We start from the raw sequence: 24,396 nt of genomic DNA, 5'->3' as shown, positions 1-24,396 counted from the left end.
AAAATATGCAATTCTTAGTGTGTGCTAATGAACACAATTAGACTTCATTTGTTTGAGAACTGGGAGAGAAAGTCTTAAGGAAATCCTCCTATTATTAACATTAAAAGAAAGAGCGCGTACCACAATGTAGGGAATCAAGGCTGCCTAGGAGGTACAACTCGCACGTTAATAATACAGCACAAGATATATTCAGTGCTCATTTCTATGGTAACTACCATTGTGGTGAGTTGACATTTGAGAAATTACTTCTATATGGAGAAAATAAATATGCAAACTCTACTGGAAAGACCTGATGTATTAACATGTACTGGTTACTCATCTTGTTCATTTTTTACTATCTAACAATCACAAAATTGGCTACACTGGGCGGGCATAATGCTTTACCACTGTTAGGGATTCCTGCTTAGGCATTTCTTTGCATCCGTACTTTACATTAGCTAATTTTGTTTTCCAGGTGGCATAATGGTATCATCTCATCTCATCTCTTTTCCCTGGTTTGGATTTTTATTAACTTTTACACCAGTTATGTTGAACATTGCACCTCAGCTTTCTGTGTCATCTTAAACCTTTCACAAACAGCTCAGGTCATTGCACGGCTGTCTGAGGGGACCTCTGCTGAGGATCTGCTTGACCATTCTGCTTACTGATCCTGATAATGGGCAGTTTCCTCTTCTAACACTCTCTATCCTGTCTGTAAAGTTGTCCCTCTGGGGCTTTCTGAACTGTATTGCCAATTTAATTTGTCTCTTCCCAACATTATCGCTTAAATTAACAACTTCATTCAGAATAGCTATCAAAACATCATCTCCTCAAAAACAGGAGCGATGTTCACCTGTATCGGCAATTCAAACAATATAAATGGGATTCATCAGAGATGCACTTGACAACAGAGAAAACATCTCATTTGCACAGGAGATTGAATAACTGCACTATTAACCAGAACCACCGTCAGTGAACTTAGTAACTCAGTTCACAAGCAGAGACAACTTTGAAATTAGATATCAAACAAAGTATTTATGAATGTCCGTGCTCCAGCCTGAGAATTCAACTGAGATGTGAAACACAGGAATGAGACAGCAGTAGTATCTACACAGAGGAAATGCTATGCCACGAAGGCCAAGTGCAGCCTGTACCTGTTTGTGAGGACCCCTGAGTATGTGTGCCTTGGCGCCTTCGCACGCTGTCCTCATTGCCTCCAGTGAGGGCGTTCCCAGCAGGTCTGTGATCAGATCCAGCTGCAGGTACAGAACATACACAATTGGGATTTCAGGTATATATTAATATGTTTCACTATGATAGCAGATTCTGGAGCTAAACTAACACGTGAACCAGTGCTTTCACTGTATTTTTGCAGAAGCGAATGTATATGTTCCTATTGTGAATGAAAACAAAAACATCCTGTAGGAGTCAAAGTTAAAAAGCAAACAACCAATAAATCCTGCCAGTAGAGAGCTCAGCTCCTTGGTTCCAAGGGTTCCCTCATGACCACCATCCACTCATGCTAACAAGCAATTGCCCAGCCCCCCTCTGAGACTAAACCCATTAAAGCCATTACCATCATTACACAGGCATGAAAATCACTCATTGACTGCTGGCATCAAAGTGAGAAATGTGATTACTGTCTGTACACCAAACGTGTTGCTACACTTGGTGGCTTCTCTCCATCTCAGCTCCACTCCCAGGCAGAAGCACTGCTCTGTGAGGCACCACCAGGTCCATCAGCCCCACAACTCAAATACAATACTGTTATACACTGATGGGAACGTTACTTTCTCTTATTCATAGTCAGAAAAATATTGATCCCATTTACATCACTTTAAAATGCCACAGTAAACGTTGGTACTGCAGCAGATTAAAGGGAATAAAAAAAAAAATCACAAATTTCAAAAGCTAATGACAATTATTACTACTTTTAACAACATCTGGAAACCATCGCTTCAGTGTTACAAAGAGTTTGGTTTCCTGCCCATGAGTAAACTAAGCAAAACAAAAGGAAGTTCAAGATTCAAAATGCATCGGTATAACTAACTCCATCAAACTGTTTTAGAGGGAAGTTTAATGATACCTGCTGAATGGGACTCTGTGCCTGAAACAATATTCTTCGCCCGAGCAGTTCTGCAAAGATGCAGCCTACAGACCAGATGTCAATAGCATTGCTGTAGTGGCGGCTGCCCATCAGGATTTCTGGAGCTCGATAATACTGAGTGACAACTTCCTGAGTCATGTGACGAGATTCATCTAATTCTTCCACCCTGGCCAATCCAAAATCACAAATCTAAATTGAGAAGGTAAATAAAAAAATTAAAATAACCAAAACACTTAATGCGCTTCAAATAGGCAGCCTGGTGGTAACGGAGCATGTCATTCCAAGCCAGCATTTAAATGAATCGGATAATCCATAACTGCACAAGCCAAGGGAAGAGGGAATAGGTAGAAGTTGTTACTTTGTTCCGTATCCATTTAAACTTCCCACCATTTTATTTGAAATCTCAGTATATTTTTAGTTGGCTTTGCAGGACTCAGTCTGAAAGCACACACACAAAAACAAGCACTCGAAGTAAACCCTGGGTTCAGAATATCCCAAGCTAGATCTCATTTGTTCATGGGATGCCTCCAAAACGTTGCAGATTCAGCCTTGTCGCACCCCAGTTCGGGGGATTTTTAAAAGTTTCCTTAACCAGAAGGGTTAAGAAAGCAGACTGACTTTTCCACAATTGGATCGCACAGCAAATCAGTGTATAGAAATCTGTCTTGGTATTCAGCATTGCTATACAGCACACCTGCATAATTCCACAGGCCTAAGAAGTCCCTGTGAGCACATGCACCGCCTCAGAGTGCCTGAGCCCTGGCTGCCAGCACAGCAGCAATTCTGACCCATGAGTCAGAAGGAGAACACAGATGTCTATGTGGGCACAGAAGGAACAATGTCCCAACATGGAACACCTTCGTTTCATTGATAATTTTTAAAGAATCTGTGCGACATTTTTCCCCCCCGTTTAAATTGACTTTACAGGAAAACTGAATATGAAATGCTTTCGCAACAAAACACATCTGATTTGTGATGAGCAGCACATACAGACAGACATGTTCAATAAATTTAAGGAGCACCTTAAGAACACAGTTGCTGTTCACGAGTAGGTTCCCTGGTTTAATGTCTCGATGTAAAATGCCAGCAGAATGTAGATATTTCAGACCTGAAATATTAAAAGAAATTCAAGTCAGTATCCGTTCTTTCCTTTTAAATAGAAGTCCAATGCTGACAGCATCCTCCAGGGCAGTCCTGAAACTCAGTCAAAGACTGCACACAGAGTCATTTCCACACTGCTCTACCTTCCAGTCTCCACAGGCTCTACCAATAGCCCAATTCTGGGTACCATTTAGATTCCTCTGCTCTGCTTCTTACAGATTTGCTATTTATTTACTACTAGATAAAGCTGACAGTTTACTGCAGTGAAACCATCCCAGTAAAACTAATGGAAAAGCAACTGGACTAACACTGATCAAAATAATTTAATTTCTTTAGATAGAACTTTCCAAACAGATTAAAACCCCAAAGAATCAGGCCTAAAATCACTGCTGTAGTGATTTGCTTTGGCTAAACCTCACAGTCAATTTAAATCAGAGTTCCGCACAATGCAGTGAGTGGGCACAGCCTGTGTCAGCCTGGCTCCGTGCAGGGGCCATTCTGTGCCTGGGTTCACCAAATACCAGAGGAGCTCTGGGACACCAACATCTCCCCCACGTTCAGCCTCTCAAAGGCCACTGAGAAATCTCTTGCAGCAAATTGTGCTTTCTCGTCTTTACCCACGTATGTAATAGAAGGCAGCAAGGCTGCGTATTCTTATAACTAATTAAATCCTTGCTATTCATTATATTGTGCCTTGGCAATAAATATTAAGAAACAGTGAAAGAAGAATTACAGCAGCGCACAGCTTTCATTAATTTTACGAGGAAAAAGAAAATTACCTCTTAAAATCTGGTAAAGAAAAACTTTGACGTGATCTGAGCTGAGTGGCTGAGGAGAGACGATAATCTTATGGAGGTCACTCTGCATCAGTTCAGTGACGACGTATCTTCAGGTCATTAGTTAAGGCAAAAGCAGAAATTGCAGCACGTGATCTCCTGAAACATCCACTCTAACTGCTGGGAGCTTATAGAGCACAGCTCGACAGTAACAACACAGCTGTCCCAGGACAGAGGTCAAGTCCCCACACTTACCACAACAAAAGCGAGAAATGAGTTGGGAGAGAGGATTATTCAGCAAAATACCATCTGCATTAAGGCAGTTGTTACTCAATTATTCCAAATTAAGTTAGAACTCAAAGAAAATAAGATTCTCAACATAATTAATGAGGCACTGAAATCTGTGAATTTTTCCTCGTGATCTGCAAGCCCCAAATTACAGGTAACAGAGCAGTGTTGTCAGAGGGGACACACATCAACACAACAAGTGCAGATCTGTGACCATCTGTCATCAGAAGCGTCTCACAGGTTGCTATGTGCCCTCTAACGCAGACTTCCCAAGCACACACAGTTCCCCAAACCTTCCCCACCTCTGCTGCTGTCCCTGGTCAAGCAGCACAACATACAGATCCCAGCCAAAAAACCTCTTCTGAGTTATAACATGAGAAGAGAAACTAAAGGAACAAAACCTCCTGCTACCTGAAGGAAAGGCAAACAGCAGAGAGCAAACAGAACCCAGCAGCAATGTATTCATGGATGCACAGAACACAAACAGCCACATCCACTGACAATTAACTACAGGAGACAACAGGTGCAGCTGAAGATACAAAGAGACCCAAAACAGCCTGGTTACCCTGAGGCAAGGCGTTACAAGAAGAGCATCATGCTTATTCAGAAGGCACTGAAAGTACTAAAAATAAAGTTTCAGTAAATGGAGGAATGCAGAAGACAGCAGCAGCACGTCTGAACTCACACACTCAGCATCAGGGTTGGTTTCCTGAACACATTCCTGTAACAAAACACGCACTGAAGCTTAAAGCAAAATTACACATCCCATGTCTGAGGTGGAACTGAACCTGCAGTACTGAAAAGGCCTATGTAAGCTGTAACACAAATAAGCTTGATGAGAAATATTACGCCTTTAAAAAGTTTCCTTCAGCAGCCACATTTGAAACAACAACAAAAAAAGGAAAAACCAATATCAGTGCATTCATGGCTGAAGAAGGTAAAATGCTGCCACCACACGTCAATGGAATTTCTGCTTCTCAGCAGCACATGGAACATCTCACACCGTGCTGCACTTGGTTCTGCAAGAGAGGCAGAAGCAAAGCTGAGTGTGCTGGGCCTGTGTCCCAGGAGTGCATTACAGCCTGCAGGGTTACCTGCCCTGCAGCAGCTCCGGCACCTCCCAGCACAGCAGGGCTCTGTGTAAGGCCCTGACCTCCTGCAGGGAGCGACAGGCGCTAACTAGGTCAGCCAAGAGAGCTCTGGTCTGGTTAAAGCCTCACCATTATCTGCAGAAGCCCACCAGCTGGGCAGCGCTGCATAACCCACTGTTACAGAGTGAGTCTGAAATACAACAGCACAGCCTGACTTTGGGCCAGACATTCACCTCTGGGTACCACTGTAGACAAGTCAGCTCCAGTACAAACCTACCTGATCTTGCCTTTATCAGCAATTAATCAGCACAGATTAAGCTGCACTCACAGCAACATCAGAAGAACATAAATGTGCTCTCATCTCCACCTAAAGGATGTTTTTCCATCTGCTGCTCTGCAAATCCTATCTGATCTTAATAAAATAATTCAGTAAAACTGTTCATTTGCCATCATCACCATGCAAAAAATCATTTCAGAAAATAACTGTTGCCAACTTTGACCAAAACCATCCCAAATTACAATTCCCTTCATTAAAAATATCATAGCAATCCTTCGTTATGAAAAATCCCAACCCTGTAGCTCCATAACTTCTTGTCCTCTATTTTTTCTTCCCCTTTCACAAATGCTCTCTTAATACCAGTTTTTTCATTTATTTATTTTTAACCTAATGGCCGCAATACATTTTTGCATTTCATTTTTTAATGTAAAATATTTTTAAAAAAATCTGAAAGTATTACTCTGCACTTTATTACGATAAGATTTCTGTTTTGCTACACCACAAATCCTCCTAAATCTCAATCCCGAGCATAATGTCTCCCAGATGTCTCAACTAGTTGCCATGCCAACTAAAGCAGCTTAAATTAAATGAGGGCCTGAAATGGCACCTGCACCACTCCAGGTCTGCTGCGCATTAAATAAAGCTCTCTTGACAGGGCTCAGAGGTGCCATTAAGTTGAACGGCAGCTATCTGATTATTGTCTCTAGATAATTTAATGAGGGTCTCTAAACATCAGCGAAAGCAGCACTGGCTGATGTTCCTGCATTTTGCAAACAGCTGGTGCACAAGTGGGTCAGTGACTTCAGCCTGCCCAGCTGCAATACATATTAAACAAAACAAACCACAAAACCCTGCAGGGTTGCGGTCAGCGATCCCAACGAATGCCCGCAGTTTCCTCTTTGGAGTCGGCCCACGCCGTGTGCTGGTGGAGAGGCGGTCACTTGAGCTGTAACAGTGAGCTGAGCACCACCACCAGATAAAAATTGCTACTGACAGACGTAATTAGTTAAGTAGCTGCATAAAATTAGAACTACAAACGTACCAATTTGCTTCAGACTAATTGCCAAGGGAAATGTGCAGCACAGAAAAACTTCACTTGCTCTGACAGGGAGACTTGCTGAGCTGGTACATTTTACAAGCAAATTTTAGAAACGAACTAAGTATTGTGATGCAATATTCCCACAGTGACTCAGAACTTTCCTCCCTACAGCTCCATGCCTCAAAACTCAGCGCTACAGATATTTCTCTCCAGGAAGAAGCAGCTCTTTGTGGCTGAGCCGTGGGGCAGGCAGGTGCTGTGTGTGCAGGGCAGGAGGGAGGGGTGCAAGTGCATCCTACAGGCATGGCCAGCCATGGATGTCACCATAAGGGCTCCCTGCCCACATCTCTGATTTAGTAGCACCGTATTTTGTATCATACAATAAAACTGCTTTAATTTCAATACTTGCATCTACTATTTGAAAAACAAAGCTTGAATGCTGTGAAAGCTCTGTTCTGGGAAAGACAAACTTAATCTGGCATTTCGCTCCTGCACAACTGTCTATGGGTTTGCTGTGACATCTTCCTGGCTGTACACTGCCATCAGCCAGATAAGGCCATACAGGCTCCTCTGGTGTCAGCAAAAACTGCCCCTGAAATCTCTTCCCTACACAGTGGGATGGCAAACCATTCCTAAGGGCCTGCAGGGTAAAGAAATAAACACTACTTCAGCATTAGATCCAAAATTCCCTTAGTTATTTAATTGCTTGGCCTCAAGGTTACCTGAATTTAATATTTGGATGGGAAATATGTTTGTCAGATGTTTGTAATACTGAATACTTCTTGCAGATCCCAGTTCTGAAATGTAACAGTGCTTATGGGCACATGTGGCAAAGTTAACAAATATTTCCATGAGTAGAAAAAGAGCACAACAGTGCAAGGGGCTGTGTGAATTAATCAGCAGATAGAGCTGTGCGAATTAATCAGATCTGTGGATAGGGAACAAATTAATATTGATAATTTATTCTACAAATAGCTTTTGAATGGATTGAAAAGATGCAGTGCCAAATATCAGCGCACACAGCAGAGAGCTCCTCCTCAAAGTTAATAGCGTAGAATTTTCTTCCACGGCATCATTTCAGCTTTTACAAAAATCAGACTGCAAACTTTACATTAGAAATTAAGATAATGCATTGAGCGCTCACAAAAGGTTCAAAATTAGAAGGAGAAAAGGCAAAAAACACCAGTCTGTTCTTAGTGACTCACTGACAGCCAGACACACACCGCTGACTTGAAAGGTAACTGCTAACAATACATGATATTCAACTTTAAAACCTCCCTTGTGCTCTCCCATGAGGACACAACCTTCTTAATAGAAATAATTTCCCACTGATGCATACCAGGAAAAAAAAAATAAAATCACTATAATACTGGTATACTTAGATACAGTAAATTAAATTCCATGATTCCATGAGTAGCTCATTCTCTTATTAAATGAAAAGCACATGGAACAGATAGCTCTGTGTTTAAAGAACAGGCTGCTTTTTCAAGAGCTCCATAGTTTTAGCTGGGAATGCTGTACAGCTTGCAGGGCTCACATCCAGGTAAGTTTTTGCTGTAAGAAGGAACTCTGAACAAACATTACCCGGCAGAGATCGATTTGCATCAGTTAAACCACTCCTGTATCAGTTTGTATTGGGCCCAGGCATACTCTTGGTTAACTGAAAACAAACTGTTGGGGCTAGGGGATATGTTTGCACCCAGACAGAGCTGGATCCTGGAGTTACCTTTTCAGTTGCAGACAATATTATCCAACTAGGTATTGCAAGTGCTGCAATAAAGGTACTCAGCAGTCAAGTTCTAATAAGGTGAAATTCAACCCTCCTTCAAAAGCCCCTTGTGTGACACTGGCACACAGCTCATTCAAGCAGACATCTGTGACTTTTTCAGACAGAATTTACTACTTTGAGGACACAACCATTTCCCCATTACCTTTATATGATGTCAGTGAAGCTGTTTGGTTTGCATTCTGCTCTGCCCAGAACACAAACTGTTATCAGCTGCAAAAGGGAACCCACAGCCTTCTGCAGAACATCCTGAGCCTCTTAGTCCCTTAAGTCCTGCTCAGTTTGTTGGGAGTGTTGGCCCATAGGAATGTGCTGTGCCTGCAGCAGCCTGGCCACAGAAGGACATGAAGCAGCAGCTCATGGTATACTGTCTGCTGTTCTGGTGGGGCCACACTGCCCTGAGGAACAGCTTTTGCCCCCTGATGGTCAGAAAACAGTTCTGTCCCCTCTTACTAGATAGATGGGAAGGAGATGCTACACACCTTTTCTAACCTTAAAATCTTTCCTGGCCAACACACAATACTGACAGAATATTGTCTTCTCAACTGCTTCTAACATTCCCCTTAATGGAAAAAGTGTTCCAAAAGTTATTACAGCACCAACTTAAGACAGTTCTCAGCTAAAAGGAAACATCTATGTATTTCCACTTGCAGATTTCAGTATTATGGTCAATTAAAGATTTTGTAAATCTGACTGATAGGCTGCAGAACAAAAAGAGCTGTATGGCAGTTCGACCGAGTTACCATGTTCAGTCCTCACACTGAAATGCACTTTAGCCACAACATCAGTGGTTACACTGTTCTCCTTTATAACTGACACACTTGGACACTGACAACCCAGCACAGAACCACACAGCAGCCTGGCTGTGCATCCCCACAAAACACTGCTCAGAACAACTTAAGGACTTCTAACTTCCTTTGTGGTTAACCAGTTTTGTTTTCCATATGAAACTTGGCAGAAGCTGAGCTTATCCCACTTAAAGATTCTTGGCTGTACAATTACACAGAAGGAATAATCCTTAACCTAGATTTGATCTAAAACTCACTTGTTATCAAAGGGGTGCACTGAACTATTGCAAATGACTAAAATCCAGTTTGTGAAGACTCAGATGTTGTTCAGATGAAGGAAATTTTAAAGCAAAATTCTAAGAGCTTTATTTAACGCTTATGTGACAAAGACTGCGAACAGCATGGCAAAATTCTCAGCCAACAAATACTTTCATCAGCCAATAAATCATGTCATACTTTGGTTACAACCACTGGGTTCAAAATAATTTTCCTGAAGACTTTTCTTCACCAGAGATTTTAAGGCACTACAAAAAGATCAAATCACACCTTACAAAGGTCATTTATCTCAAATAAAGAATGACAATTTTCAGGGTTTCTTTTTAAATTATTCTAAAGGGCCATAAGTAAAAAAAACAAAGACCCATCAGTAACTGAGAAAATAACCCTCCCAAGTCTGACCATCACCATAAGCCGATACACTCAGCCCCACTGAGGACTGACACCAATACACCAAAGCTGCTTGTTGGATAAGTAGGACACGTGATGGACACCCATAGGATTGTGCAGTCGTTTTTAAATGCAACTGCTTGCATGCATCCTGCTAACAGAGAAGTTTTCAGGTCTCAGTTACAGTGGTACAAAACTTACAACTTCAGAAAATAAACCTAAATCCTCAATCAGAACACTTCATACACTCCTGAATGCACACACATATGTTTTGAGATGGAAGGCGACTGTGGGTATCCTGCCTGATTTACAATGAGATCTGTGTAACAGTTTCAGCTTTGGGAGGAAGTTATTATGTGAGCAAACTGGGTTTTGGATTATAAATTTAAAAGACAGTGCAACCAAAGCTGTAAAAAGAACAGCAGAACAGTGAGATGACACAGACCTGAGCAGGCTACAGTGCAAGTGCTCCATCTCAACAGGTCAGCACAGTTTAACTGTCAGTGCTTCACTTGTGGCATTTTCCATAGGAAAAACACAGGCCTATCCAGCTTATCTCAGTGTGGCACATCCCTCAATATGCTCACTTGGTAACAGAAATGCCAATGTGTTAGCATATTTGGTTACCTACTCTCAAACATTGCTTTCACTTGTGAAAGTCTACAAAGGTTATTATTTTACTAGTAACTTACGTAAAAATATCTGAACAGTTTATAAAGCTGTGAATAACCTTCAGACTCCTGAGGGAATAGAACTAAATGATCCATTCAGTGCTGTTTATCATGGTTACATTTCACCAGTTAAAAACTTCCTCCAAACTGATCTTAGCATGACAAATTTTTAAATCAGCTTGCAGAAGAGAGCAGCCAATGGGATTAACGAGGCAGAAAAACCTTGCTACAGTTCTGGGTCTGCAGCTGGTAAATCAAACAAAACAAAATGACATACCTGTGTCAAGTTATGATGAATGAAAGAAATGTAAATTTTAATATGGTTACCTGTAGACAGCATGTACCTTTGTATCAGTGACATATCCAGCACAACACTCTGAAATCTGTCATCGTGATCAAGATAGGAGCTGAACAAAGAGAGCCACCACCCAGCCAGGCTGCTGCAGCATCCCCAAAAAGTAACAATTTGAAAGCAGGTGACAGTCGCTGGTGCTTTCTGAGAGCACCAGGAAGCATTTGAAGGCACTAATAACTGACAGGATGATAACTGCTATATATAGCTTTCAAAGAAACATTTTGGAGGATTCACCATCAGTAGCAGCAATACATGCTGGTCCGTATTGCAGTGCACTGCGATACAGCCTTACACATTCTTAGTTTCACATTACACTGCTCAACATCAGCACTAACAGTAACAACAGCTTCATGAAAGTACAGCTTCCCTTCTTCACATCTAACTGTTCGTATACAGACTCGGGGTTTTTGTAGTTCTGTTTCACAGGTCCCACCAGCTGCTTGGAGCTTCTAAGCTAATGAAAATTACACCTACCTCAATTAAGAAGCTCTATTTTATTTTTAGGATACATTTCTTCAAAATAGTCGATGTGTGGAGGCTGGAGTATGTCAAGGGCAGAGAGTACCTAGGAAACACCACACAAGATCAAGACTGACCCCAGTCAGACAAAACAAATCCCTTTCACAAAGACAGTCAGACTGCAACTTTCTTTTAGAACTGAGTTTTACATTATCTTCTACAGACAGACCAATATTCTAGCTCACTAAATTTGTGCATTTAAGAGCCCCAGGTCAGATATCATACACTCAGGGTCTCTTTTTTCATTCAAGAACAAAATTTCACCTATTCAGGTACTGGTTTGAGAGCATAAATTTATCTACCCATTGTATTTTATAGATCTAAAAAAATAAGTGATGACAAAGTAAGTAATTCTAACACAATAGTAAGCGAAAGTACACTTTATAGCCATTTCTCCTCAATGGTGCAATGATATAATGCTTCCACGTAGGAATTAAAAAAGCAAAGCTGTTTATACCCTGAGTCAGAAGGGCAGACAGTTACCCAAGTTTTCTGAGCAGGGCAAAGAGGCAGAAAAGCAGCAGTACAGAATTTACATCTATCCTCACATAATCTTCTAGATCATTTCCCAAGCACATAGTTTGGGAGAAGCTTCAGTGGCTATCAAGGATGAGATGTGACTGCTTACAGAGATAACTTTATTTCAATCCTCAATAAAATCCCCCCCAAAGACAAGATTCTGGTGGGAAGAAGTTTAAGACTGTTCAAAAGTTCAAAAGAAATTGTGCCCCAGAGCCCCTCCTCCCTGCGGACGGCAGCAGTGCACAGAACTCTGCAGTCCGGCACTCACACACACTGGTCCCTTTCCTTTGCATCCCTGCTGATAATTATCTTAATTCAGTTTTGTGCCACAAAGCGTTTCTTGGAACGCGATAATCCCAGACCAAAAAAAAAAAAAAAAAAAAAGAAATTTTACAAGGAGGAAAAGCACTGAAATCTAGTTCTGAAACATACAAACTTCCTGATCCAGTTACACTGGAAGTGCTCACTGCTGCTCACCAATGAGAAGTTACCACACCACAGCTGCATTTGTGGAAGCTTCGGTGAGTACATTGTTATTCAGTGCACAAAGAACCATATGGGTCAATTCAAATAATTTCGGAATGATTTAACTTCACCCAACTGATCTCACTGAAAGCAGACTCAGGAGTGCTTGCACAGACACTCTGCTGCAGAACTGAGAGCAACACACTCAACAAAGGGGAACGGAAGATGCAGTAAGAAACAGTGAAAGCAAAAGCAAGTCCAGCTGGCATCACTTTGTGCTGACTGAAATTCACCCAAAGCCCAAAATAAGATCAGTCCAAAGGGCGCTGCCTGTCTATCTGTAACCATTTTGGAAGGGAAAAGTATGAACGCCTTTAGACTCCAGGCGATCAAGTATTCAAATTTTACAGTGTTTGCTACACTAACATGTGAGTTTCCAGGAAATCTAATAAATGGAAAATTACAGAACTTTTAAAGCATTTTAAATACTCTATAACTTAAAAGGAAAAAGAATCATTCACATGGAGTGAGCATCATTTTATCATCAGGCTTTTTTTCAAAGTTAGTTTGAAATACTTAAAAATTACTTACATTGTCATGCTTAAAAAAACACAACATCTTCAACTCCCGGAAGACCCTTTTACAAGAGACCAGATTTTGGAAGACGTTGGGCATCTTTTTGAGTGCAACTCTCTTTCCATCTCGCGGATCTGTTACTGACCTGCAGAACATCACATTACCATTAGTCCATGGTTTATTTAAGAGTTATCATTCTCAACTTAGATGCTGAGTCAAAACAATGCAAATACATCACACAGGGACAAAAACATTAAGCAAAGGGTGCCATACGCTGTGCTCCAAAGCCTGCATAAAATGTAGCATGATCACTGTTTGCTTACAGTACACACACGGGTGGGTTCAGCAGCTTTTAAGTGGCTCAACACACATCCATGCACACACTGCTGGCCACTGGCATACACTCAAACCAGCACCTCAGCTGAGGAGTAGATGTGACCACAAACATCTTCACAACCCAAGAAAGACTTTACTACAAGTAAAATGCTACATAGATCTGTTTTTCCCCAAAGAGGACACACATTGTAACAATCCCACTCGGACAGCACCATGTCAAATAAAAGGCCATCACTCCATCTATCACCGAATCATTCTGCATCAGCAGAAGTAACAGCATATGGCATCTAAGTTCCTACAAATGTAAAATGGGAATGACACCAGGCTTTCTCTCAAAGTGCTTATGTGACACAAGTATAGTAGTACAGAAATTATAAGGTGCCTTGCAGATGGTGAGCATTTTAATTTAAAGTAATTAGATTCTGAAAATAGAGTTTTATAATGAGAACCACAAAACTAGAGCAAGGAGATTCTGGCACCTCAATTCCCAATCACCATTTTGAAGGTGGGGTTTCTCAGAACTCCCTGTAAAACAAGGTTTCTGGATCTTCAGGCGTGATGAAGCCTTTGCTTTTGTCTGCATACTTTCATTGGGGTGGTCAAAATAACTTTCTTCTGTAGAAACGCACTTAAGAGTCTACAGTCAGCCATACTGACTGATGAAACTGTTCCAGTTTAAGGCAGAATACACCAATGCCTGAGATCCAGCAAGCTGATCCACTGCCACGTTTCCATCAGCTGTAACAAATGAACGCAGCAGAAAAGCGCTGTCTTTAAGGATCGACCCAACACGTCACCAGAGCCTGCATGCTCCGTCAGCAACTCATCTGCATGTTTATTCCACTGAAGAAAACTAAGTTGCTTCTGAAATCCAACCTGCCAGTGGGCAGAATGAAACCGATCTGCTGGAAGAGGAATAAATATCAAAACAAGTTTCCACTTGCTTGCAGGCTCAGTTCTAGTTGAGCAAAGGGGAATGCTCTGCTTGGTGCCATAGGATTTGGATCCCTCTTCCCCTCCCCAGGACAGGCAGCACAGCTCCACAGCAGCAGCACAGCTCTGGAGGCCGCACATGGGGACCCCTCGGGGCTGTGTTTAATAGCAAACCTCCAAACCACATCCCTCCTCTGAACGTGCTGCCTGCCTTCCTCCTTGGAGTTCGAAGTGAAAACATTACTGAAGTACTTGACCAGAATGCTGTAACACTCTCAGGTAGAGGAATAATACACCTGGCTTCAAAGCCGCACTGTATCTTGTTCGTGGCTTAAGGTAAAACTTACAAAGTAGCATTTGACGTTATTATTCATGCAAAGACCAGTCATGCTCGGAGCTGGTAACAATATAACTAATGAATGTGAATGGCAGCACAGTAATTTCACGCCATGTTGAGTTTGTTCTCCCTTAACTCAGGGCAGCAGCTGCTTTCGCTCAGCACAAACAGTCCCAGAGAACAGAGATAAGCGCTGCAGCCCCTTCAGAGGAATGCTGCTACTTTGGTGAAACGCTGCAGGGCCGAGCCCATTGGTAGCACTGGGTCTGCTTTCTTCCTGCCATCACACCACCCTCTTCCAGACATCTGCCCCAATGGCCAGCTTCTGTTCAAACCAAACCTCACATGAGTTAATTACACATTAAGTAGATGGCACTCTAAATGCATATACTGTAAAAATCAGATGTTCATTAAGTAACAAATCAATTTACATAGTCCTATCTCTTGAAATGAAATTTAAAGAAAAAACAAAAACAAAACAACAACAAAACAAAACAACCCAAACCTCTAGAGCGTTCCTTCTATTAGTCTACAGCCAAAGCTATCACAAAGCTATCACTGCCCCACATGTGCTCTGCACAGTGCCATGCCTGTACAGCCACTGGAAGACCTCCAAAAGTTTCCTTTTAATTAAACCAGAGCCTAAAAGTCACTCCCAATCCTAATATTAAAACATCAGATTTCAGTCTGAGAATGGCAAACCAAATCATCTTCAGGCAGCATCTGAAGTTCGCTGCATTATTTTAAAAGAACAGGACTTCTCTCACTGAGGATTCCCTAAGGAAGCCATAAGAACTGCCTGAATCAGTCAGATCTTCTCACCCAAATCCGCTGTGCTGTATCTGGATGTGACGGCCTGAGGCACCGCAGCGTTCTGCCTCAGCAGCCACGGGGCCAGTGGAACCCACACAGCAGCCACCTCTTACAGGCTGAGAAGGGACTTCTGGGTGTGAATGTTCACCACCTCCACCCAGAGAGTCTGCAACTGCTCTGTAAAGTCAGGAGGTGGTTGTAGCTGCCTGAATTAAAGTCCCTGTAAATCAATTTTAATTACACATGAACAACGATACAAACTGCTAAGCATTTTTCCCTGATGGTATTAAGCCAATACTTTGTCTAAGTTTTCTCCTAAATCCTTTATAAAAAATAATAAAAGCAATGTTTCACAATCAAAATGATTACCTTAGAAAGATTACTGAGGTAAGGAGGACAGCTGCTGAATGCCTGGGAGTCCTGACAACTACCACAAATTTACTGGTACTCCCTTCTCAAGGTCCAAAACCTATCTAAAAGCCAGGAAGTGTTAAACAGACTGCAGAACTGCTGAACTTCATCACAGCTGTGTAAGCATGGATAGCACGGCTGCTGCCCCCTGATTTGTCATTGAACACTTTCATACTGCAAAAATTGGTGTACACAAATAGACTTTCCTAATGGCCCTGTTGTAGGCTGTGATAAGAGCTGAACCAGGTTGCTGCTGCAGGTGAACTCAAGGTGCTTTTATCTGTTAGTCATGACAACCTGCAATGCCCTGCTCTGAAAGCAGCTCCTCAGCCCTTCCCCTCTGCATTGCAGTGCTCTTCTCCCCACGCCCCTGCTGGGTGCCCTGCGCTGCTCCCAGCAAAAACTGACAAAGTGATGGAGATCAGTGGTACCAGGACAGTACTCCAAAACAGGAAAGAAGAAAGAAGCCTGTCTGAAAAACTGCTATTTACAACCAACAACGATGCTGAAAACATGGCTTGGTGCTTGTATACTTTGATACTAGTAAAATAATTATTTATAGCAAGAACGTATCAGGTCAGATATGCCCAAGAGGAACAAAAAAAGCATGAAAGTCTCCCAGGAGCCAATTGAGAGAACAACCAGAAAGGCAACTTTGCTTACTGTGGCTCTCAGAACCCATTTTAAATCCCTCGTCTGCTATGTTAGGATATTGCTCCCTGAGTGAATCCAGCAGCAAAGTGACCAGCAGGCAGGAACCTGTCCATCACTCAGCACAGTCAATGGGGCACTCCTGCAAGGGACTACGAAGTTTGCAAGTGCTTTGCTTATGAAATGTCAATTGTAGCTGAGGATGGAGATGAAAGACCATGACTTAATCCAAAAATAACCAAGTGCTATAGAAGCGTGGGGCAAAAATTAAGGTCATAAATAAAATTGGGAGGGGGAGAAAAACAACCAAGGAAGTTCTAGTTTAGCCTTAGTTGTGCCTTTAAGAACTCTGGCTGCAGATGTTACTGTGAACACCCAGCCACACTGGTCTTTTTTTTATTATTATTCAGTGCAAAACATGTCAAAAGCTACTGGTAATGCCATTAAATAGAGCCCAACATTTTGCTTCCAAGGCAGTCCAAGTCCTTCTGCAGCACCATGAGCTGCAGGGCAGGAAGCTGCAAGGGCTGCCAAACCACACAGCTGGGAAAGCAAAGCAGCTTCTTGTGAGATGTGCTCCCTTTGTTACCTCTCCAGTCTCCCAGCACATAACGCTCCCCAGTGAGAATATTTATATTAATTTCCACTTCAACTAATCAGCTTCATGGTTCAGTCACCTAAAAAATGGTGAGCAGCTACACCAGCTGCTTGTCACCTGTCCCCTACTAATACAGGTAATACCAAGAGAAGTACAGCCAAAATACCACAGCAAGTTGTTCCCTTCTTGTTTGCTCCGTGTATTTGAAAACACACAGTTATGCTTAACAGCTGGTTTCCTCCAGATCAGCAGTCTGATCTGTTCTCCCTTGCCATGCTTATAAACAGGACTAAGAATATCCTGCCAGCCAAAAAGAGGGAAAGGAAACACCAAGAAGTGGTAAAAAGATTTTGGTTCAGGTAAAGATAAAAATACCAAGGAATGCAAAAGTATCTGCCTTATTTCTGGAAACATCCAGATAAAATCCACGGTCCCTCTAAATATATATTTACCTTAGATATGCAACCTGGCATATTTCATGTAACAAAACAGCTGATTGCAAACTTTTGCCAAGAAAACATCAATAGTTTTGCTGAGTTAGGCAAAATAAGGTCTTATCAAACAGAACACACAGCCTAAGAACTGCAATACAGATACACTCCATTCTGATACAGTTCGCAGACCCACTGCAATATGTAACTTCTGAATGCTCAACATCAACTACACGTGCATCTATATTAAAAAAAAAAACACAACACCTTCTAATTGAGGTTCAAACAAATCTCTGACAGAAGAATTTTGGCTGTTGTCATAAAGTTATCAAATACACATCTGGACACCTGATGTTTCTCTTCAAATATCACTATTTATTTCAGACATCAAATTTCTGCAAAATCTCTCATCATGTTGAGAGCTGATCTTCCTACACTTGAACACATGTTACATGTGCTCTGGACTTAGGGCTGCACCTCACTTAGCTCTCATGTATCTGTCCTGCATTTGCTCACAAGCCTGAGACGGGGTACAGAGCACACAGCACGCAATGAAGTCATGCAAGGCCTCCCTGGCCCCTTGGTGTGACAGCAGAGCTGTTGGGCACTGCGAGCACTTTGCAGCACAGCAGGACTGAGGGCCTGGAAGAAGCACGCCTGGTGCAGGGCTCTTCTAACCGTAACAATACTTTTTTGGCTGACTACAAACAACAAACATATACTATGTCTTACTGTACTGAATTACTGCATTAAAATATAGAAGTCTGATATGAAATGTACTAAGAAACAAAGATAATTTACACAAACTAGCTTTTCTTCACAGCAAAGGCTAATCACTACAGAAGTAATACATTCTTATTAGCACTGGAGCTGCAGAACGGATTAATGACACCATCCAGCTTTCAAAACATTGCTTATCAAACTGAATTCTCACAGGCATTTCACCTTCCAATTCTCTCTGTAAGTCTTTAGCAACTCCCTACCGTGCTCATGGCAAATGTTCAAGGCAGACATTATGCCAATGGTAACTTTTCCTCTCTGAATCCAGGTCAATGCATACGCACTGTTCCAGAGTTTCAACTGGCAGAAAAACAAGTTTGTGACTACTCCATAGCAATTATTACACCAAATAAGATAATGAAAGAATGTTCTCAGAGGGTGGTGTGGGAAAATGCTGATTTTGTTCTAAGAGGGAATCAAACCTTCCCTTCTGTTTACAGGGAATACCTATGAAGGCACACCAGGATTGAATGCCATTACTCCCAAGTTTTCTCTATTAATCCAAAACTTCCTTCCTTCCTTTGGAGTTGCCCAACTCCTTCAATCATGAATAGTTTTTCAGAAACCTCTATGCTAAGAAACATAAAAAACATGGTCCCACGAGCATTTCAGCTGCTCACCTGTGAATATTTGATACAGCACTTTTGAACAAACAATGCAGCATGTATTCAAAGGCACATGATACCTGAGGTGCTGCTTTTGGAGTACACAGCATTACAACAAATCCATGATGTTACAAAGCAGTTCTATTCTCAGGTACTGAGGTTAAGAGTCCTGCTTTAGTCTGGAGAATGCTTACAGGCATTTTGTACACTTTGATAAGACTCCCAAAACATCTGAAAGTGAAACAAAAAGAACACTTCAGAAATGCTCACAAAACCAAAGATTCCCAGAACTAGTTAGAGGGCAGGGAGAGGGTGTGTGGCTAATCACCTCACCTGCGTGCGAAATGTTTCATTGGGTACACAAAGCTCACTGGATCCAATGGCCCATTCCCATATATACATCTGGTCTCTGGGTAGAATTACTGACAGATAATAAACCCACGCATTTGGAAGTGGTGGAGTTTTTTTTGTTGTTTGTTTGTTTTGTTTTGTTTTTTTGTTTTTGACAGTTCCTAGTGGCAGTGAAATCATTAAAACACTAAAGCTGGAATTAATTTAGCCAAACTTTGGAAAGCAGACGTGGCTGCTAATGTGAAGCTCAAGTGTACCTCCCTGACCTGCCTCACTGCACTGCATGCAGACAGCACAAAAACAGAGCTGGGACAAACAGATGACAGACTGCTTTGTCACTACCACAGACAGCCTGGGCAGGTGCCAAACATGGTCTGTGGCCAGACAGTCACACAGACTCTGCACAGTCAGTAGGAGAAGGATAGGTGGGACTATTCTTTATGGAGGGCCTGTTTTGGGTAACAAATGAAATGCTCCAGACATGCCTTCCCCTAACAGTCACCTGCAGAGGGAGGTAGGAGACCCAGCTTAAAATGGAGGCTCATCTGCAGATAAGCAAGGTTTGCTGACTTGAGAACTCTCATTTCTAAATTCTGCTTGAGTCTCCCCCTTCCCAGTGTGCCAAGCCTGAATTCAAAGTCAGCACTACGAGTTCCTGTCCTATTAGTGGAGTGACTTAGGCTTTCCCTGCAAGGAGAAATGGGAGTGGTGGCTAATTGCACAGCACCATTAGAAGAGAGGGTTTATTTTTGTTGGATTTTCACAACAGGAGAAGCTTAGCATACACACTCACGCAATTAGCATGGCATTATAATGTGCTTTACCCTCTGGCTGTACATTCATTGTTTAAGAGATGCAAAAGCTGATAGATTGTGGTTTAAAGGAAATATTCATAATCATTTTAATTATTCTGTTTAAAAGAAAAGCCACACACAGATAAGAGAAAGAGGAAAACATTACGGTTGTGGCGCCTTCACTTTCCTGCACCAACCACAGCTCTGAGGAAAGCTTTATAACACTTCCAGCACGAGGCCCATTGTCACTAAGGAAGAGTGAATAGATGGAAATTTACTCATCAGTCACAGTATCATCAGGGATGAAGAATCTCAAGTCAGAAGTACACAGAACCAGAGCACATCTGTCCACTGGGGTGACAAAGGTCACAGGCCAGAGGTGAAGTCCTCCTGCAGGAAGCAGAGACAAATGTCTGGGAACAAAGCGAGTTCCTACCATCCTACCAGCATGCTACGGTAGCTGTCTGCTCAGGGCGCATGAGACAGGCACATGTAAGACAAACACTGCCATGAAGCGTGCCCATGTATTTTCACCAGTTCATGGACAAAGTGGCCACAAAAATCTGCTTATGCTTCTGATGCAAATTGCTGCCTTCCAAGAGCTGCCAGCAGCCACACTTCTAAAATTGTTTGAAACAGAACACTGAGCACAAGTCAGTGCTGATAGCAGCGCATGGGCATAGAAAACAGACAAGGTTGCATTGTTAAAAGACTTATTACCAAAAAGAACAGCTGTTATTTTTGGAAATATTTAAGAAATTGATGTGCTGATTTTCAGGTCACAATTGCTGTGCAGCAGTCTCCAGTTGGCAACACTTCAAAGATGCAGTAATGAAATATTAACAGTCATTCTTTATTTTAAGAGATATGATTCAAAAGCAAACTGAAAAAGATAGTTGAGATGATACCATTGAACAAACCTTTGTGTATGCTCACATTTACTTCTGAGGTACAAACAAACAAGACCAGTTGCTGTGTGAGCAATAAGGGCCCACGCAGACACAGTGCAGTAACAACCAGAGGTAAGAGATCTACTCAGGATATAAAGACAGAGCCTCCCTCCAGCAGACATGACACCTGTTGCCCTCTCCCAGGCACATAACTGCAACATAAAGCAGCAGCTTGCTTTACTGTCTTTTGCTAACAGCGAACACTGTCAATGAGAACCTCATTTGAGACGTAAGACTCATTCAAGGAAAAAAAAAAGGATGAACACAAGCTAAGAGACCTAATGGATAACTTTAATATGAGTCCAAAAAAACTCCTAGACTTAACTTTCTCCAAAAGGTATTTCATGTGAAAGGGTTAAGCAACTTGTTCTTCATATCACACTTCAAAGGTGTTCTTTACTCCCATCTTGATCAGCTGCCAAATGCAGACCTCTCCAGAGCTCCTTTTTCAACAGTAGATGTCCTAAAAAGCCTTTTAACGCTGTGTTCTAATCACACCCTCAAGCATGTGTGCCATTATCACTTATTCTTTAAAAATCAGAGCTAAAAGCAAAACTGATTACTGCAAGAAATCTGTCTCCTTGAAGAAAAATTGATTTGGAGTACCTTACTTAAAAGAAAAGAATAGAAAATTAAAGGGATACTGTTATGGTTAATATATTTTAAAATGTTTAATTTGTCTTCCTTCATGGAAGCTTAAAACTGAAACTGCTTTTCAAATCAAACTTGTTTCTCCACTTACAGTACATTTTCTGACTGTGCTTAAGACCTCTTTTATTTACTTTCCAGCTATATGAACCACTGCACAGAACATTCATTCTGTGCCACCTTCTGATTCCATACAAGCAAGTCTTCTTTTCAGTCAATGCCACAGCTCTGTAAGGTCTGCAATTCTGACAAACATGATAAACATGCACATCTCTATGCACTTTTGTTCCATTTTAAATATACACCATCACTACAGGCACTACTACATTCCTGCCAGCCAACCAAAGAAAATCCAAACGTGAAACCTTCTCCGTGTCCAACAAACCAATATGCCTTGGTGTAGTTCCTAGAATATTTTTGTACCACCATAGGAAAGTAGGTTAATAAAACTACTGGCCATATCCTCTAGATAGATATCTAGTTTCCAGCAGTAGTCATGTACAGTGTCTTAAATTTCACTACAAGCTGCTGCTGCTACCCGATGATTAAACTCCTCTTTGCTCATTACTCCAAGCAGACTGAGCATAATCACTGAGAACCAGTACCATACCTCATTATTTCACTGCTTCATCTCCCAGGTTAAACCCATGGCATTTCAGCCACTCCATCATTTCACTACTATCACACTTGGCTGTTAGCCAGCGTATGAAAAACCAGCAGAGTATTCAAAGTAACACCTGCAACAAGGATTGGAAACAGCACTTCGCTCCAAAGTAACCACAGTCTGTGTTCCAGGCTGCAACCAGGGGAAACAGCTGTCTCCGTTGGACTGCTAAGCTTCAGGACTCCCACACATTAGTTGTTTGCAAAAGGTAAATCTTATTTACTGACCTTTCAAGTTTCAGTTTTTTCTCCTGTCCATTATTACAATACAGAATATTTGTTATAATAATGCAGAATCCCACATTAGAACACAATATTTATTACTTGCCATTCTCCCTTCCCACTCCTCTTGCCAGAAATTGTTTTAGACAACAGCATTCACATTTATCTGTTTTGCATGGCATTGGACACCACAACCATAGGACTTCACATTCAAGTATAACTAAAATGTTAAATTCACCCAGAATTGCAGTTCCTGACACCAACGTTTAACAACTGATGAAGTAAGCACATACCGACACGTACTTCTTCCTCTGCTGAATAAACCAAAAGCAAGAGCTGAGAAATAAAAAGAACAGTGCTGTCTATTTTGTTAGAAACAGCAGCTAACAAAAGCTCTTTTCGTGTTACCTCTTTCAGTGACAATGCAGTTTCTTTTCATAATGGCAACTCAAACTGAAGATAATTCTTTATATATTTTGACAGTAGCGGTAAAGAGCACAACTACATTAGTGGTAGCTTCCTTGTTTCTGTACAAAAGGCAACTGGGCATCAGTTCTTCTGAAGTTTCCTCTGTACGTTTTAAGTACTGGTAATCTGCTGTTTTTATTTCCCCCTCCCTCTCCCACGCAAAGACTTCTATGTGACCAGAACTGCACATTCACTCTTTAAGTTACTGTAGGGGCAGAAGAGATGTATCAAAACACAAGGGAAAAATAAGGTTATTGCCAGCACAGCCTGAGAGCATGGAAATGCTTTAGAGTTGTGGATATTTTTCAAATACAGAAGATTCTTTTTTTCCCCCCCTTTATTTTAAAGAGACATATTACCAAAGACTTAAGATAAACCTACAGCCTTTCAACTACTTAAAACTATTATGAGAATGTCAAGGAAACGGCATTTCTTTCTACTCAACAAAACCCAAAGCCCCACACCACAAAAAACACCCTGAACTGCTACAAACCCAACTAATTTCCCTCCTACACAGCAGTAATTTCAGTTTCATAATTTTATGTGAAGAAACACCAAAGTCAGACCTACAGGCCCTTGTCTAACCTACTCGCTTCAAAGCTGCATTTAGATTTAAATGATCTCCATGAACTGACCTGAAAACCCTAATACGGGTTTCTCTATTCTGAGTCAGCCAAAAGCCTCGTGATAACACAAATCACCACCGTGGGTGTAATTCCAGCCTTCTCAGGACTTTCTAAAATAAAATATAGAGCCCTGGGAAAAAAGAAAAGAAAAACATGAAAATTCAAAGGGGAGTTATGTTATGGGCTCTAAAACAGCTTTAACCCAGAGTTTAAAGAGCAGTTCCAGATGAAGCAAGAACTAATACACAGAAGGATTCCCATCACACGATGCTATGACGGGTGATAAAATCTTCTTGGGATCAATTGTGGGAGTGGTAAAGTTATCTACATTTAACGTCCAAATTACCAAATGTATCTACTCTTAATTTTAGACAAGTCTTCAGATGAGTAAACAGTAGCAGAGAAATGGCAATGTGACATGCCTGAGACAGATCAGAGAAAGCCACAAGTAGGTCAGGGCTGGTCCCGATTCTGTCAACATTCACCTACTTTCCACCTCCTTCAGAAAACAAAACGCAAAGCTGGTCTCATTTACCTCTCCTCTTCTCCACACTGGCAACAGGAAAGGTGCAATTCAGGTTCTGGGCTCAGGAGGGTTTGTCATTGCCTCACAAGTGCAGTGCAGGTCCTTAATCCTCACTTTTCAAATAACATCAATGAGCAAACCTGAAGCCCACCAGAAAAGCACCTGATACCTCACCTATCTTTAATAACTTACAAGAATACTTCCAGCTTTGGACTAAAATCTGCTTTTAGTGAAGCTGTTTGTTAAA

At 41.6% G+C, this 24,396-nt stretch overlaps 1 protein-coding gene across 2 annotated transcripts in view; it reads right to left on the bottom strand.

Moving 5' to 3' along the window:
- NLK (nemo like kinase) overlaps positions 1–24,396 on the bottom strand; it is a 39,981-nt gene that overhangs the window by 5,971 nt on the left and 9,614 nt on the right. For both annotated transcript variants that reach the window (XM_015881068.2, XM_015881069.1), the window contains exons 3-8: positions 13,022–13,151; positions 11,434–11,489; positions 3,967–4,073; positions 3,109–3,194; positions 2,066–2,275; positions 1,134–1,235 (exon numbers count right to left, since the gene is read on the bottom strand). In XM_015881068.2, the coding sequence (XP_015736554.1) occupies positions 1,134–1,235; positions 2,066–2,275; positions 3,109–3,194; positions 3,967–4,073; positions 11,434–11,489; positions 13,022–13,151 (691 nt within the window). The remainder of the gene's footprint in view (positions 1–1,133; positions 1,236–2,065; positions 2,276–3,108; positions 3,195–3,966; positions 4,074–11,433; positions 11,490–13,021; positions 13,152–24,396) is intronic.

This window comes from Coturnix japonica, chromosome 19, assembly GCF_001577835.2.
Source record: "Coturnix japonica isolate 7356 chromosome 19, Coturnix japonica 2.1, whole genome shotgun sequence".
NCBI lineage: Eukaryota > Metazoa > Chordata > Aves > Galliformes > Phasianidae > Coturnix > Coturnix japonica.
Note: the sequence above shows the minus strand (reverse complement) of the source record. Positions and strands in the feature narration are given on the sequence as shown.